The following is a 14,816-nucleotide window of genomic DNA, read 5'->3' on the forward strand; positions in this document are numbered from 1 at the left end:
GGGGGTGGGATGGGCCTGGGTCCACCTGTCTGAAGTGCACTGCACCCACTAAAACTGCTCCAGAGACGTGCATACACTGGCATGAACCTGAGTATGACATCTCAGACTGGCATAGAGGCTGGCACGTAATATTTTTAATGATGTTTTTTGAGGGTGGGATGGGGTAAGTGACCACTGGGGGGGAGTAAGGGGGTTCATCCCCGATTCCCTCCAGTGGCCATTTGGTCATTTCAGGCACCTTTTTGTTCCTTATTCGTAATAAAAACACATCCAGGTGAAAACGTTCAAGTTTTAGTGCTGGACGTCTCTGCCTTTTTCCATTATGGCTCAAAGACATCCAAGTCTTAGGCACGCCCAAGTCCCGCCTTCACCACACCTCTGATACGCCCCCTTGAGACTTGGATGTCCTTGCGACGGACTCCAGCTAGAGACGTCCAAAAACGGGTTTCGATTATACCGATTTGGACGTCTCTGAGAGATGGATGTTCAAGTGCCGATTTATGTCGCTTTTTGGATGTCCATCTCTTTCGAAAATGAGCCTCATAGGTAAGAGAGTAAGAAGTGTTAGAAAATAAGGGGACTACATTAAAGAAATTATATGTGTTATTGCCATCATCACATTTGTACATAGTGCAAAGCATCCTTTGATGACCTGTAGAGAGTTAACCCCCAAAGTGCTCTCAGCCCGTCTTGTTTACGTTTTGCAGTGTGGGAATGTAGGTGGAACAGTCATGGTTCTGTAATCCCTGAGTCCGTTTCTGCTGCTCCTTATATTTCTTTTTCCTGTTCCCAAACGTTACAGATTATTAAGAAGACTCGCTTTCCACACTGGGACGAGGTGCTGGAGTTTGACCTGGACTTGGAGGCAGACGAGGTGTCAGAGTCGTCTGAAGTGTCTGTTGTCAGTGTGGAGGTCTGGGACTGGGACATGGTGGGGAAGAATGACTTCCTGGGTCGGGTTAGTAACATTCTACCCATCAGGACTGGGAGAATACTGGGAAGCTGGGAGTGGAGAAGTGGCCTAATGGTTAGAGCAGAGAACTAGGGTAGCCCAGTATAAATCCCACTGCAGCTCCTTGTCACCTTGGGCAAGTTACAATGTAGTAAATTTAAAACAAATTAGAGAAAATGTTTCTTCACTCAACATGTAATTAAACTCTGGAATTCGTTGCCAGAGAATGTGGTAAAGGTGGTTAGCTTGGCGGAGTTTAAAAAAGGTTTGGACGGCTTCCTAAAATAAAAAGTTCATAGACTATTATTAAATGGACTTGGGGAAAATCCACTATTTCTGGGATAAGCAGTAAAAAATCTTTTGTACTTTTTGGGGATCTTGTCAGGTATTTGTGACCTGGATTAGCCACTGTTGGAAACAGGATGCTGGGCTTGATGGACCTTTGGTCTTTCCCAGTACGGCAGTACTTTTGTACTGTACCTAACCTAACCTTCCATTGCCTCAGGTACAAACGTAGTCCTCCAGGAGCAGAAAATATAACCTGGATATAACTAATTTTGATCTGCTATTGAAAAAGGCCTCAGCTAAATCAAATATCCCTTTCCCTCGTTTTGACTTTATTTAATTTACATATAGTAACATAGTAGATGACGGCAGAAAAAGACCTGCACGGTCCATCCAGTCTGCCCAACAAGATAAACTCATATGTGCTACTTTTTGTGTATACCCTACTATGATTTGTACCTGTGCTCTTCAGGGCACAGACTGTATAAGTCTGCCCAGCACTATCCCCGCCTCCCAACCACCAGCCCCGCCTCCCAACCACCGGCTCTGGTTCAAAAATCCGGAAGCCAGAAATATGGACCACCTGAGAATTCAGACCCCTAAAAATTGCGATATCTGTACCAACATAGAATCCGGAATAGAAGTGCTACACACCTTCTCCCTCCCTCCTGCCCCCACCCCCCACAGTCCGGTGTCTCTCCCTCCCCTCCCAGCCCTGCCTGTGGTTCTCTCTCACTCCCCCAGTGGACAATATCTTTTCAGCAGCAGGCTTTACTCACAGGCTGCCTCTGTAGAAACAATGTCCATAGGATATGGAATCATGTCCGTTCCAAATTGTTAGGAGCTGGGCAGTGGGGTGTGAGTGGAGAAAAGAACACCTTGCCTTGGTGATTTGGGAATGGAAGGATGGGAAGCGTTGGCCATTCTCATTATGGGTGCATTGTTTTATGGGGCTGAGTTGGTTTTATGCTTCATTTGCACGTTACTTTGAATGGGCCTCAGACCAGCGACCAGGAAGATAATTTAATGAATCATATCTCCCTTGTAGATTGTACAGGCTGGTTTGGTCTTGTTTTCCTTGAAAGTTCTGCTACGACTAGTCTTTCATGTCTCAATAATAGCTTTATTGTTTTTTTTTATTGTTGTTTTTTTGTAACTATTTTTATTCTTTATTGCTCTACAAACCTCTTTTATCAGGGCTGTGTGACGTACGATCCCCATGTGCTAGTTTGGTTGCCTTCGATAGATCTGGTTTCTCGAGGCTTTTCTCCAAAGTTATTCCTAATTTATCATTTGCCTTGAGCTGAGGTTTAGAAAAGATGAGACAAATCCAAAGCCACTTCCTTTTTTTTTTGTTACATTTGTACCCCGCACTTTCCCACTCATGGCAGGCTCAATGCGGCTTACATGGGGCAATGGAGGGTTAAGTGACTTGGCCAGAGTCACAAGGAGCTGCCTGTGCCTGAAGTGGGAATCAAACTCAGTTCCCCAGGACCAAAGTCCACCACCCTAACCACTAGGCCACTCCTCTACTGTTGCTACTATTTGAGATTCTACATGGAATGTTGCTATTCCACTAGCAACATTCCATGTAGAAGTCGGCCCTTGCAGATCACCAATGTGGCCACGCAGGCTTCTGCTTCTGTGAGTCTAATGTCCTGCACGTACGTGCAGGACGTCAGACTCACAGAAACAGAAGCCTGCGCAGCCTTCTACATGGAATGTTGCTAGTGGAATAGCAACATTCCATGTAGAATCTCCAATAGTAGCAACATTCCATGTAGAATTTCCAATAGTACAGTGGGGGAAATAAGTATTTGATCCCTTGCTGATTTTGTAAGTTTGCCCACTGACAAAGACATGAGCAGCCCATAATTGAAGGGTAGGTTATTGGTAACAGTGAGAGATAGCACATCACAAATTAAATCCGGAAAATCACATTGTGGAAAGTATATGAATTTATTTGCATTCTGCAGAGGGAAATAAGTATTTGATCCCCCACCAACCAGTAAGAGATCTGGCCCCTACAGACCAGGTAGATGCTCCAAATCAACTCGTTACCTGCATGACAGACAGCTGTCGGCAATGGTCACCTGTATGAAAGACACCTGTCCACAGACTCAGTGAATCAGTCAGACTCTAACCTCTACAAAATGGCCAAGAGCAAGGAGCTGTCTAAGGATGTCAGGGACAAGATCATACACCTGCACAAGGCTGGAATGGGCTACAAAACCATCAGTAAGACGCTGGGCGAGAAGGAGACAACTGTTGGTGCCATAGTAAGAAAATGGAAGAAGTACAAAATGACTGTCAATCGACAAAGATCTGGGGCTCCACGCAAAATCTCACCTCGTGGGGTATCCTTGATCATGAGGAAGGTTAGAAATCAGCCTACAACTACAAGGGGGGAACTTGTCAATGATCTCAAGGCAGCTGGGACCACTGTCACCACGAAAACCATTGGTAACACATTACGACATAACGGATTGCAATCCTGCAGTGCCCGCAAGGTCCCCCTGCTCCGGAAGGCACATGTGACGGCCCGTCTGAAGTTTGCCAGTGAACACCTGGATGATGCCGAGAGTGATTGGGAGAAGGTGCTGTGGTCAGATGAGACAAAAATTGAGCTCTTTGGCATGAACTCAACTCGCCGTGTTTGGAGGAAGAGAAATGCTGCCTATGACCCAAAGAACACCGTCCCCACTGTCAAGCATGGAGGTGGAAATGTTATGTTTTGGGGGTGTTTCTCTGCTAAGGGCACAGGACTACTTCACCGCATCAATGGGAGAATGGATGGGGCCATGTACCGTACAATTCTGAGTGACAACCTCCTTCCCTCCGCCAGGGCCTTAAAAATGGGTCGTGGCTGGGTCTTCCAGCACGACAATGACCCAAAACATACAGCCAAGGCAACAAAGGAGTGGCTCAGGAAGAAGCACATTAGGGTCATGGAGTGGCCTAGCCAGTCACCAGACCTTAATCCCATTGAAAACTTATGGAGGGAGCTGAAGCTGCGAGTTGCCAAGCGACAGCCCAGAACTCTTAATGATTTAGAGATGATCTGCAAAGAGGAGTGGACCAAAATTCCTCCTGACATGTGTGCAAACCTCATCATCAACTACAGAAGACGTCTGACCGCTGTGCTTGCCAACAAGGGTTTTGCCACCAAGTATTAGGTCTTGTTTGCCAGAGGGATTAAATACTTATTTCCCTCTGCAGAATGCAAATAAATTCATATACTTTCCACAATGTGATTTTCCGGATTTAATTTGTGATGTGCTATCTCTCACTGTTACCAATAACCTACCCTTCAATTATGGGCTGCTCATGTCTTTGTCAGTGGGCAAACTTACAAAATCAGCAAGGGATCAAATACTTATTTCCCCCACTGTATCTATTTTATTTTTGTTACATTTGTACCCTGCGCTTTCCCACTCATGGCAGGCTCAATGCGGCTTACATGGGGCAATGGAGGGTTAAGTGACTTGCCCAGAGTTACAAGGAGCTGCCTGTGCCTGAAGTGGGAATCCAACTCAGTTCCTCAGGACCAAAGTCCACCACCCTAACTACTAGGCCACTCCTCCCCTGTTGCTACTATTGGAGATTCTACATGGAATGTTGCTATTCCACTAGCAACATTCCATGTAGAAGTCGGCCCTTGCAGATCACCAATGTGGCCGCGCAGGCTTCTGCTTCTGTGAGTCTGACGTCCTGCACATACGAGCAGGACGTCAGACTCACAGAAACAGAAGCCTGCGCAGCCTTCTACATGGAATAGCAACATTCCATTTAGAATCTCCAATAGTAGCAACATTCCATGTAGAATCTCCAATAGTATCTATTTTATTTTTGTTACATTTGTACCCTGCGCTTTCCCACTCATGGCAGGCTTACATGGGGCAATGGAGGGTTAAGTGACTTGCCCAGAGTAAACTGGGCCCTGAAGCCTCTTTCTCTTCTTTAGTCTGGTTTACTTTACCGATGATCCAACTAAGGGGCCCTTTTACTAAGGTGCGTAGGCGCCTACGTGAGTCCAACTTGCGTCAATTTGGAACTACCACCCGGCTACCGCGTGCCCCGGGTGGTAATTACATTTTTTATGCGTGTCCGATATGCGCCACAGAAAATATTTGTTGTTTTCTACCACATGGCAGTAACCGGGCGGTAATCAGCAGTGTATGCACGCTGACGATTACCGCCAGGTTAATGCGTGAGATCTTAACACTAAAAGTCAACGGGTGGCGGTAAGGTCTCGGGCCCAAAATGGACATGCGCTGATTTTTATTTTGCCGCACGTCCATTTTCAGCAAAAAAAAAAAAGGCCTTTTTTGCAGATGCGCTGAAAAATGGACCTGCACGCGTCCAATGCACATGTCTACACCAGCGCAGGCCATTTTTCAGCACACTTTAGTAAAAGGACCCCCTAAATCTTTATCCTCTACTCTCTGCAGCAAAGCTAAAACAAAACGCTGACAATTAGGAATCAGAGACAGAGGGAGGGGTGCACATAAAACGGATGAGAAAGAGAGAGAGAGAGCAGGATTGATCCATTCACTGCCTGGTATGACAGGCTTCTACCTGCTCTCTTGGTCCTATCAACCTTCAGACAAAACCATGTCTGGCACAAGACACTTCTAAGAGCTCCAGCCTTCGTTAACAGAGCTTGAGAGAAAGCAGGGGCATAGCCAGACACCCAATTTTGGGGGGGCCTGAGCCTGAAGTGGGTGGGCACAAAAAATCCCATGTGGCATCTCTCCCTCCACTCCCTCCTCCAGAAGACCAATAATTTCTCAATTTCACCCTCCCCTCCTCCTCTTCATACTTTTTCAAATCTTCAGTGCTTCACTGTCCACAAACAGTGACTCATACCCACCGCTTTCACCAGTCCAGAGCCTTCCCTCTGACCTGGTACCACTTTTGTGGAACCAGGAAGTCACATCAGAGAGAAGACTCTGGGCTGGCACGAGCTGCGGGTACATGTCGCTGTTCGCGAAACATTTAAAGATTGAAAAGGTACAGAGAGGTTGGGGGGGGGGGGGGTTGAGTTGACTGATGCCAAAATGCCTGTGGGGGAGGGGAGGGAGAGATGCCGGGAGACTTCTGCTGACGAGGCTTGAGGAGCCTCCCCAGCCACATCAGAGTTGTGCCACTTATGGGTGGGCCTGAGCCTAAAGTGGATGGGCCTGTGCCCTCCCAGGCCCACCTGTGGCTACGCCACTGAGAGAAAGAAGAGATTTGCAAGGTGCTATATACCCAGAAGACGTTTTAAGTGTTGTGTTTTAGGCTCACCATATAACCTTAAGCAAGTCTGTTATATCCTTCAAGGTGGTTTGTATGTACATATGCTGTCTAGGTCTAACTGTTTTATTTAGCCTGACAAAGGAACTGGACGCTTGTATTTCTCACCACCTACTTTAAACCTATGTTTTGAATAAATTGGTTTGAGCCAACTGCTTATCCTCTGCTCGTGTGTTCTACCTAATGTTTCTTTGCCTGGTTCCACAATTTCCTCTCGCCCAGCAGCTGGTTCTTGCTCTCCGGTGCCTTCTTAAGTCTAGTCTAGACGGTCTGATGTAACTGGTTGAGTGACAGGTGACAAAGGGTAGTGGTAGATGGAGTTTACTCTGAGAAAAAAGGTACCAATGATCAGTCCTTTTCAATGTTTTTGTAAGTGACCTTGTGGAGAGGCTGTGACCATAGGCTTGCTTTTTTTGCAGATGATACAAAAACCTGCAAAAGGGTAGACACCTTGGGAGGTGTGAAAAACATGAGGAGGGCTCTAGTGAAGCTTGAAAAACGGTCTAGCATTTGGCAGCTAAGATTTAATGCTAGAAAATGCAGGATGATGCATTTGGGCTGCAAAATTCAAGGGAGCACTACAGTATAGGCCAGTGGCGTAGCCACAGGTGGCATTTAGGGCTCAGGTCCATCCAACAGTAGCACACGTTTAGCGGTAGCTGGTGGGGATCCCAAGCTCGATTAGCTGAAGGCTTTCCCCCTGACGGTAATGAAAACACTACGGTCCACGATACCAGCATCTGCGCATTCTGTTTTCAGCGCATGCCTGCTGCAGACCCCCAAGGTAGAAAGAAGCATTTTCCCGCCAGCTGAGATATTTTTTAGGTGGTGGTTGGGGGCAGGGAGAACACTTGGTGCCCACCCACTTCTTGTCTAGGCCCACCTAAAATCTGTTGTCTGGCTACACCCCTGGTATAGGCAGTGAAGTACTTCTGTGCATGAAAGAAGGGTGGGACTTGGGGGATGATTGTATGTGATGATCTTAAGGAAGAAAATTAAATGGTGAAAGCTAGAAGGATGCTTGGGTGCATAGGGAGACGAATGGCCAGCAGGAAAAAGGAGGTGATGATGCCTCTGAGTAAGTCTCTGATGAGACCTGTGTACAATTCTGGATACCGCACCTTCAAAAAGCCATAAACAGGATGGAGTTGGTCCAGAGGGCGGCTACTAAAATGATCAGTGGTCTTCGTCATAAAGCTTATGGGGCCAGACTTAAATATCAAGGTATATATAGCCTGCAAGGAAGCTCGATGTAAAACAGAAGAAACAAGTCTCCGCAAAAGTAGATAGCATAAGACAAAACAGCGACGATGACTCAAAAAGTGGACGATGCTCCAGATAAAGGTAACTGTTCATTGAAGGATGAACAAGACTCGACACAGCTGTGTTTCGGCCTATGAGGCCTGCATCAGGAGTCTCTTGTGTTCAATAAATATCGTCTTCAAAAGTTTGTCTGAATAGGAGCGTCTTGTGCTCCGAAATAAGATAAAGCTATGTCAGCTATGAAACCTCGGTTTACTGCTCTTTAATCACGAGCCCACCCTTGAGGTTTCTTAGCTGACATAGCTTAATCTTATCTCGGAGCACAAGACGCTCCTATTCAGACAAACTTTTGAAGACGATATTTATTGAACACAAGAGACTCCTGATGCAGGCCTCATAGGCCGAAACACAGCTGTGTCGAGTCTTGTTCATCCTTCAATGAACAGTTACCTTTATCTGGAGCGTCGTCCACTTTTTGAGTCATCGTCGCTGTTTTGTCTTTAGCCTGCAGGCAAGGCAGAAGAGGGGAGATATTGTAAAGTATAAGCACACCAGAGTTTAGGCCTTTTTCAATGGAAAGCACACTCACTGTTCCAGAAATACACCAATACATTCTCTTCTGAACTCTCATCCCCCGTAATTTTATCACACTGAAACCTTTACTCACAGAAAATGTTATACCGAATGTTCTTTTGCTAAGGTTCTATTACCCTTCTCCACCACCGCTAACTCCAGACTCCGCCCCTTCTGCCTTGCGTCACCTTATGCCTGGAACAGACTTCCTGAGTCCATACGCCATGCGCCCTCCCTGCCCATTTTCAAGTCCTTACTCAAGGCCCATCTCTTCTCCCTTGCTTTTGGTGCCTAACCACCTTCCCATTCCTGATACCTACACTGACTACATAGTTTTTACCTTTAGATTGTAAGCTCTCTTGAGCAGGGACTGTCCTTCCCCATGTTTAAACTTGTACAGCGCTGCGTAACCCTGGCAGCGCTATAGAAATGCTAAGTAGTAGTAGTAGTATTACCCTATTAATTTCCCGTTCTCTTTCCATTGTTCCATTGTGCTTTTCCTTGTCCTATTCCCTAACGATACCTTGGCTCTGTCTTCGCTTAACTTCTCACAATGTAATCCATAACTGATTTGTAACAAATCGTATTTCCATTATTTACAATGTGTTGTAAGCAGCCACACTGAGCCCGCAAATAGGTGTGAAAATGTGGGATACAAATGCAATAAAATAAATAAATAAATAAATAAAATAAAGCGAGCTTTGGTGCAAGAAGTTATAGGACTGAGGGTGAAAGGGGGCAGACTGAAGAGCAATCTAAGGAAAGATTTCTTTTCTGACGAGGGTGGTAGACTCATGACACAGCCTCCCAGGGAGAACGAAGACTGTAAAATTCAAGAAAGCATGGTAAAAGCACGGGGGGGGGGGGGGGGGGGGGGGGATCCTTGAGACAGGAAGAGCTTGTAGAACGGGGCTGTTGGTTTGGATGGGCAGATTGGATAGACCGCACGGTCTTTTTTTGCTGTCATTTTCTCTGGTTCTGCCTTACACCTCTCTTTCTTCGTAATAAACAGGTCGAGGTCTCCTTGGACACCATACAGAAATTCCCGGCCACCAAAGGCTGGTTTCGTCTGCTGCCGTTTGGCAATGCTGAGGAAGACACTGGGTAATTTCATATTTAATAGTACCTCTCTGTGTCATTTCTGCACTACCGTCTCCCCCCGAACCTCACCCTCTGCAAACCCTAAGAGTCACATTTCACTTCTCCAGAGTCATTTTTCCGCCAGTTGCTGGTTTTGGTTGTAAATGTGTAACAGCCGAGCTCAGTTTACCCAAAATAATCGGAGAGTCTCACGAAGATAAACAATCACATCCTATGTTAAAAAGATGAGCAGGACACAGGCACCCCCGAACATTCCAGAAACTCCGAAAAAGACCTCTTTGGAGGTACATGCCGCATTCCGGCTTCTTTTCTATATGCATGACCTTCATTATTCTGTTTTGGAGATGCAGTCACCCTCCTGACATCACTGGTATCTGGAGCTGGGGAAAGACTGTGCCCGGGACGGGTTTACTCCATCATGCCTGCTCGAAAGGCAAGGATGCCCATTTTAAATATGATCAAAAAGTCAGATAGACAACCTTCATAGGAATCAGGGGCAGACTAAGAGTACTCTGGGCTCCCCCCGCCACCGTCGTCCCTGTCCCCCCACAAGCTACCGCCGCCCCCAAATGCTACCGCCGCCCCCAAATGCTACCACCGCCCCTAACATGCTACCGCCACTCCCGCAGCCCTTACCTTCCTCCATCTCCAACGTGTCCTCTGACCTACCCTCCTCATGCCCAGCGTGTCCCTCCGACTTAGGGTTACCATATTTTGTCCCCCAAAAAGGAGGACACATGCCCCGCCCCCTTTCACACCCTCGCTCAGCCCCCCTGTCACAGTTTTCCCTCCCCCCTGTTACACATCCCGTCACCCCCCCCTCCCCGTCACCCCCCTCCCCTTACCTTACTACTGCTCTGGTGGTCTAGTGACCTCTTCGGGGCAGGAAAGAGCCCCTCTTTCCTGCCCGGAGCGCTGCCCTGCATGCATCCTTCCTGTTGGTGATCTCGGCGCCGATTCAAAATGGCCGCCAAGATTTGAAGTCTCACGGGGTCACTTCAACTCTTGGCGGCCATTTTGAATCGGTGCCAAGATCACCAACAGGAAGGATGCATGCAGGGCAGGAAAGAGGGGGCTCTTTCCTGCCCCGAAGGCGGAAGAGGTCACTAGACCACCAGGACAGTAGTAAGTAAGGGGAGGGGAGGCTAGCAATCTGCCTGTTTGTCTGCGCACCAGCCTGCCCGTTTGTCCAGAAATCCGGACAAACGGGCAGATTGGCAAAACCCACCCGGTTGCCTGGACATGCCCTCAAAAAGAGGACATGTCCAGGTAAATCCGGACATATGATAATCCTATTCCGACTCCCCCTTCCCACCTTCTTCCACTGCTGTTACTGTCCGCGGTGGCTCCACAGTTTAAAATGGAGTCTGCGACCTCTCACAGTAGTGTCACGACAGTTTGTGGCCACCATTTTAAATTGCGGAGCCATCACAGGACACAGGCTGCGGCAGGGAGAATTGTCACTTCACCAGGGTAACTGTAGTGTGCAGTGGCGGGCAAGGGCAACCAGGCAGAGCCTTTGGGCCCCCTGGAGTCTCTGGGCCCGAATGGTCAGTCTGCCCCTGATAGGAATCAGTGGGGCTAAAGGAAATTAGAAGTTCAAAGTTTGAAAACAAGGTTAGGAAAATCCAGGGCTCGATATTTAAAGATTTATGCCTCTACATTTGAGAATTAACTGGCCGATATTCAGCCAGCAGTGGTCAGCGCATTTATGTCTGCCGTCGGCTGTATCCCTGGATATTCAGTCCTTGGCCATGTCCAGGCACCGACTTTGAATATCCAGGTATATGTTGGCTGCTAAAACTTATTCAGTTAGGTGCAATATTCAGCCCTTGACCGCATAAGATGAACTGCTTTTTATGTGGCCCAATTTATACAGCTATCTTGTGTGATTAAGGGCTGAATATTGTCACGCAGCTGCATAAGTTATGTTACGTTATACGAGTTCTTGTATTCTTCCCATACTTAGGGGTAGATTCAAGAAAGGATACTGAAATTTAGGCGCCTGGGTGATGTGCACTAAGGACTAAATTGTATATATATAGCACCAAAAATTGGCGCAGATAAAAGCGCTGTTCTATAGAATAGCCGTTATGCCTGGGAATTGCATCTAACTTTAGGCGTGGCCCTTTGCACCAACTAAAACATGGTGCAAATCCCCGAGTGTAAATTTAGGTGCGGATGGCCTTATTCTATAACTACGCACGTAACTTAAAGGATTGTCCCTGATCTGCCCCCCCCCCCATCCGACCATGACCCTCCCTTTCCATGCCCCCTTTTCTTGACTCAAGTGTAAAATTTAGATGCGGACTTCGTGCCCAAATTTATACACATATGTTTTAATTAATTCTAATTAGTGCCAATAATTGCTTGTTTAAAAAGCCAATGATCAATGCTAATTAGCTCATTATTCAATTAACTTGCACTTGCAAATTGGGCATGCACTTTTTATTGAATTTGGGGTAAGTGTGAATTCTGTATAAGCAGTTCTGCATGGGACTCCTGTTGTAACACACTAGCGTAAGTCCACAGTTCCACGCTTTACTTTAGGTACGTAACTCCTAGGCACACCCCTAACCCGTCCATGCCCCTCACTAAGTTGCACGCCTAACTTATAAAATAGTAACTAAGGTTAGTTACGTACCTGACTGCCAAGTAGAGCTAATTAACAGCAAGTAACACCAATAATAGGCAATTATTGGTTGTTAAAGCCAATTAACGTCTTTTTAAACTATTCTTAGGCATTTAACTGACCTTATTCTATAAATTGTGCATGCAACTTTACACGCTCAGCTTAACGCTGGTTGCCCAACTCAATAGAATGACTCGACACCAGTGGCGTAGCCAGTATGGGGCCACGGGGGTCTGGGCCCCCGTAGATTTGCCCCTGGACCCCCCTGCAGATGACCCTCTCGACCCCCCCCCCCTCCTGCTGCCAACCCGCCATCGCCTACCTTTGCTGGTGGGGGACCCCAACCCCCGCCAGCCGAGCCGAGGTCCTCTTCTTCCCAATCCCGCACAAGGCTTCGTTCTAGTCTGACGTCCTGCACGTTGTAGGTGCAGGACGTCAGACTCACAGAAACAGAATGAAGCCTTGCAGATCAGCCAGCGAGGTCCTCTTCTTCCGGCGCAAGGCTTCGTTCTCTTTCTGTGAGTCTGACGTCCTGCAAGGCTTCGTTCTGTTTCTAGTTCTAGTCTGACGTCCTTGCAAGGCTTCGTTCTGTTTCTGTGAATCTGACGTTCTGCATGTACAACGTGCAGGACGTCAGACTAGAACGAAGCCTTGTGCGGGATTGGGAAGAAGAGGACCTTGGCTTGGCTGGCGGGGGTTGGGGTCCCCTGCCAGCAAAGGTAGGCGACAGTGGGTTGGTGGCAGCAGCGGGGGTCGAGAGGGTCATCGGAAGGGGGGGGGTCAAAGTTGGTGGCAGGGAGGTTCGGCAATGGCAGGGGGGGAGGGGTCAAAGTTGGTGGCGGGGGGGTCAGCAATGGCGGGGGGGGGGGGGAGGTCGGCAGCACCAGGGGGGGGGGCTAAAATGTGCCCCCTCACCTCGGGCTCTGAACCCCCCTCCCGCCGAAGTCTGGCTATTCCCCTGCTCGACACAGTGTTTACTAGCTTATTGCAAAATGTTATAAAATTGGGGAAGACGTGACAGTTGTATGAGCAGTGACCAGTGGCGTAGCTACGGGCGGCCTGGCCCCCCCCAAATTGGATCCTGGGCTCCTGGTTTGACTGGTAGGAGTCCCCAACCCCCGCCAGCTGAAGCCTTTCTCTAGCGCTGTTCTCTGCGTATTGTCTGCCCTGCTTCCTCTCACATCGCGTGCATGCTCGGTTTTAGTGTATAAATTTGGGCGCGACACAAAAACCAAACATGCCCTCGATGTGAGCAGGCAATACACAGAGAACAGCGCTGGAGAAAGGTTTCAGCTGGTGAGGGTTGGGGACCCCTGCCAGCCAAGGGGTGTATTTATTTATTTATTTGTAGCATTTGTATCCCACATTTTCCCACCTATTTGCAGGCTCAATGTGGCTTACATTATGCCGTGATGGCGATCGCCACTTCCGGGTACAGGATTTCAGATGGTTTTGCATTAAGGTGCATACATACATGGTTGTGCAGGGAGGTGGGCCAAACTGTGCCCCCCCCCCCCCCCCACTTTGGGCTCCAGACCCCCCAAACGTTTAGGTCTGGCTACGCCCCTGGCAGTGACTATTAGGGGACTGTACTCTGCTCACATCAGTAACTGCACTAACTGAAAATTCATTTGTGTCTCTGTGTCTCTCTGCACTGTCACTGTGTCTTTCTATTTTTCTCTGCGTGTGGCCTTCCTGCTCCTCTCTCTGCATGGATTTTTGTGGTTACGTGTGCTTTGCGTACATGGTTGCTTATGTGTCTGTACTAATCTGGAAATGTATGTGTCTGTTTGTTTCTTTCATGTGCTTGTCTTGCTCTGCGTGTCTGTGTACCATTTACCCGTGGTTGGCGTGCTGTCTCTGTGTGAGGACACGGATGGCGCTGTGCATGTGGTTACAGGGGAAAGCTGGGAGCATTACGGCTAACGGTCCGGCTGTGTGAAGACAGAATTCTGCCATCAATGTACTACCAGCCACTCGTCGAGCTTCTGGCGGACTCCATCGTGTCACCAACAGAGGTAGCGGTGTAGCTTTCATTCTGTGGGGTGTGAGCAAGTTCCGCCAGCGCTGAGTGTTAGAATCAGGGGAGGAGAGATAGCTGTGAATCAGGTCTTATTGCAGGGGTGAGTAATCAGAGTCTCCGAGGGCCACAACCCAGTCAGGTTTTCAAGATTTCCTGAATAAATAATGCATGAGATCTGTTTGCATACAACGGAAACAGTACATGAGAATGAATCTCATGCATATTCATTGTTAAAATCTTGTAAATGCAGCTGGTTGTGATCAGGGGCGTAGGCAGACGTGCCATTTTGGGTGGGCCCCACCCCCACCCCTGTACATTCATACAATATAGTATGTTTTTTAAAATGACCCACTCAGTTAGCAGTAAGCAGGTTCCCGAGACTAAATACTAGGGGGGAGGAGGGGTTGGAGGGGGTGTGGGGGGGGGGGGGGGAAGGGAACTTTACACGTTGTATGGTTCAACCAAGATATTTTATTGACTGTATGTAGGATGTTATGAGTATGTTGAGTTGTTTACCTTTGTTATAACAATAAATAAAACTTAAAGTAAAAAAAAAAAACAAGAAAGCAGACTATATAAAATAAAAACAAAAAAAAAAAATGACCCAATGTCTGCCCGTTTCTCTCTCAACCCCTTCCCCCGGTTCTTCCTCAGAGCCATCGCCCGTTGCAATTCCTCTAGGCAACCTG

At 47.7% G+C, this 14,816-nt stretch overlaps 1 protein-coding gene across 5 annotated transcripts in view; it reads left to right on the top strand.

Annotated features, from left to right (window-relative positions):
* Positions 1-14,816, top strand: part of RASAL1 (RAS protein activator like 1) — a 258,927-nt gene that overhangs the window by 91,213 nt on the left and 152,898 nt on the right. For 4 of the 5 annotated variants that reach the window (XR_003943755.1, XM_030217946.1, XM_030217943.1 and 1 more), the window contains exons 7-9: positions 803-958; positions 9,384-9,475; positions 14,005-14,122. Coding sequence is in view for 4 of the 5 variants with exons in the window: in XM_030217946.1 (XP_030073806.1) it covers positions 803-958; positions 9,384-9,475; positions 14,005-14,122 (366 nt within the window). In the remaining variant the exon portion in view is untranslated. Of the gene's footprint in view, positions 1-802; positions 959-9,383; positions 9,476-13,973; positions 14,123-14,816 lie in introns of all 5 variants that reach the window. The other variant, XM_030217945.1, reaches the window with a different exon arrangement.

Source organism: Microcaecilia unicolor, chromosome 11, assembly GCF_901765095.1.
Source record: "Microcaecilia unicolor chromosome 11, aMicUni1.1, whole genome shotgun sequence".
Lineage (NCBI taxonomy): Eukaryota > Metazoa > Chordata > Amphibia > Gymnophiona > Siphonopidae > Microcaecilia > Microcaecilia unicolor.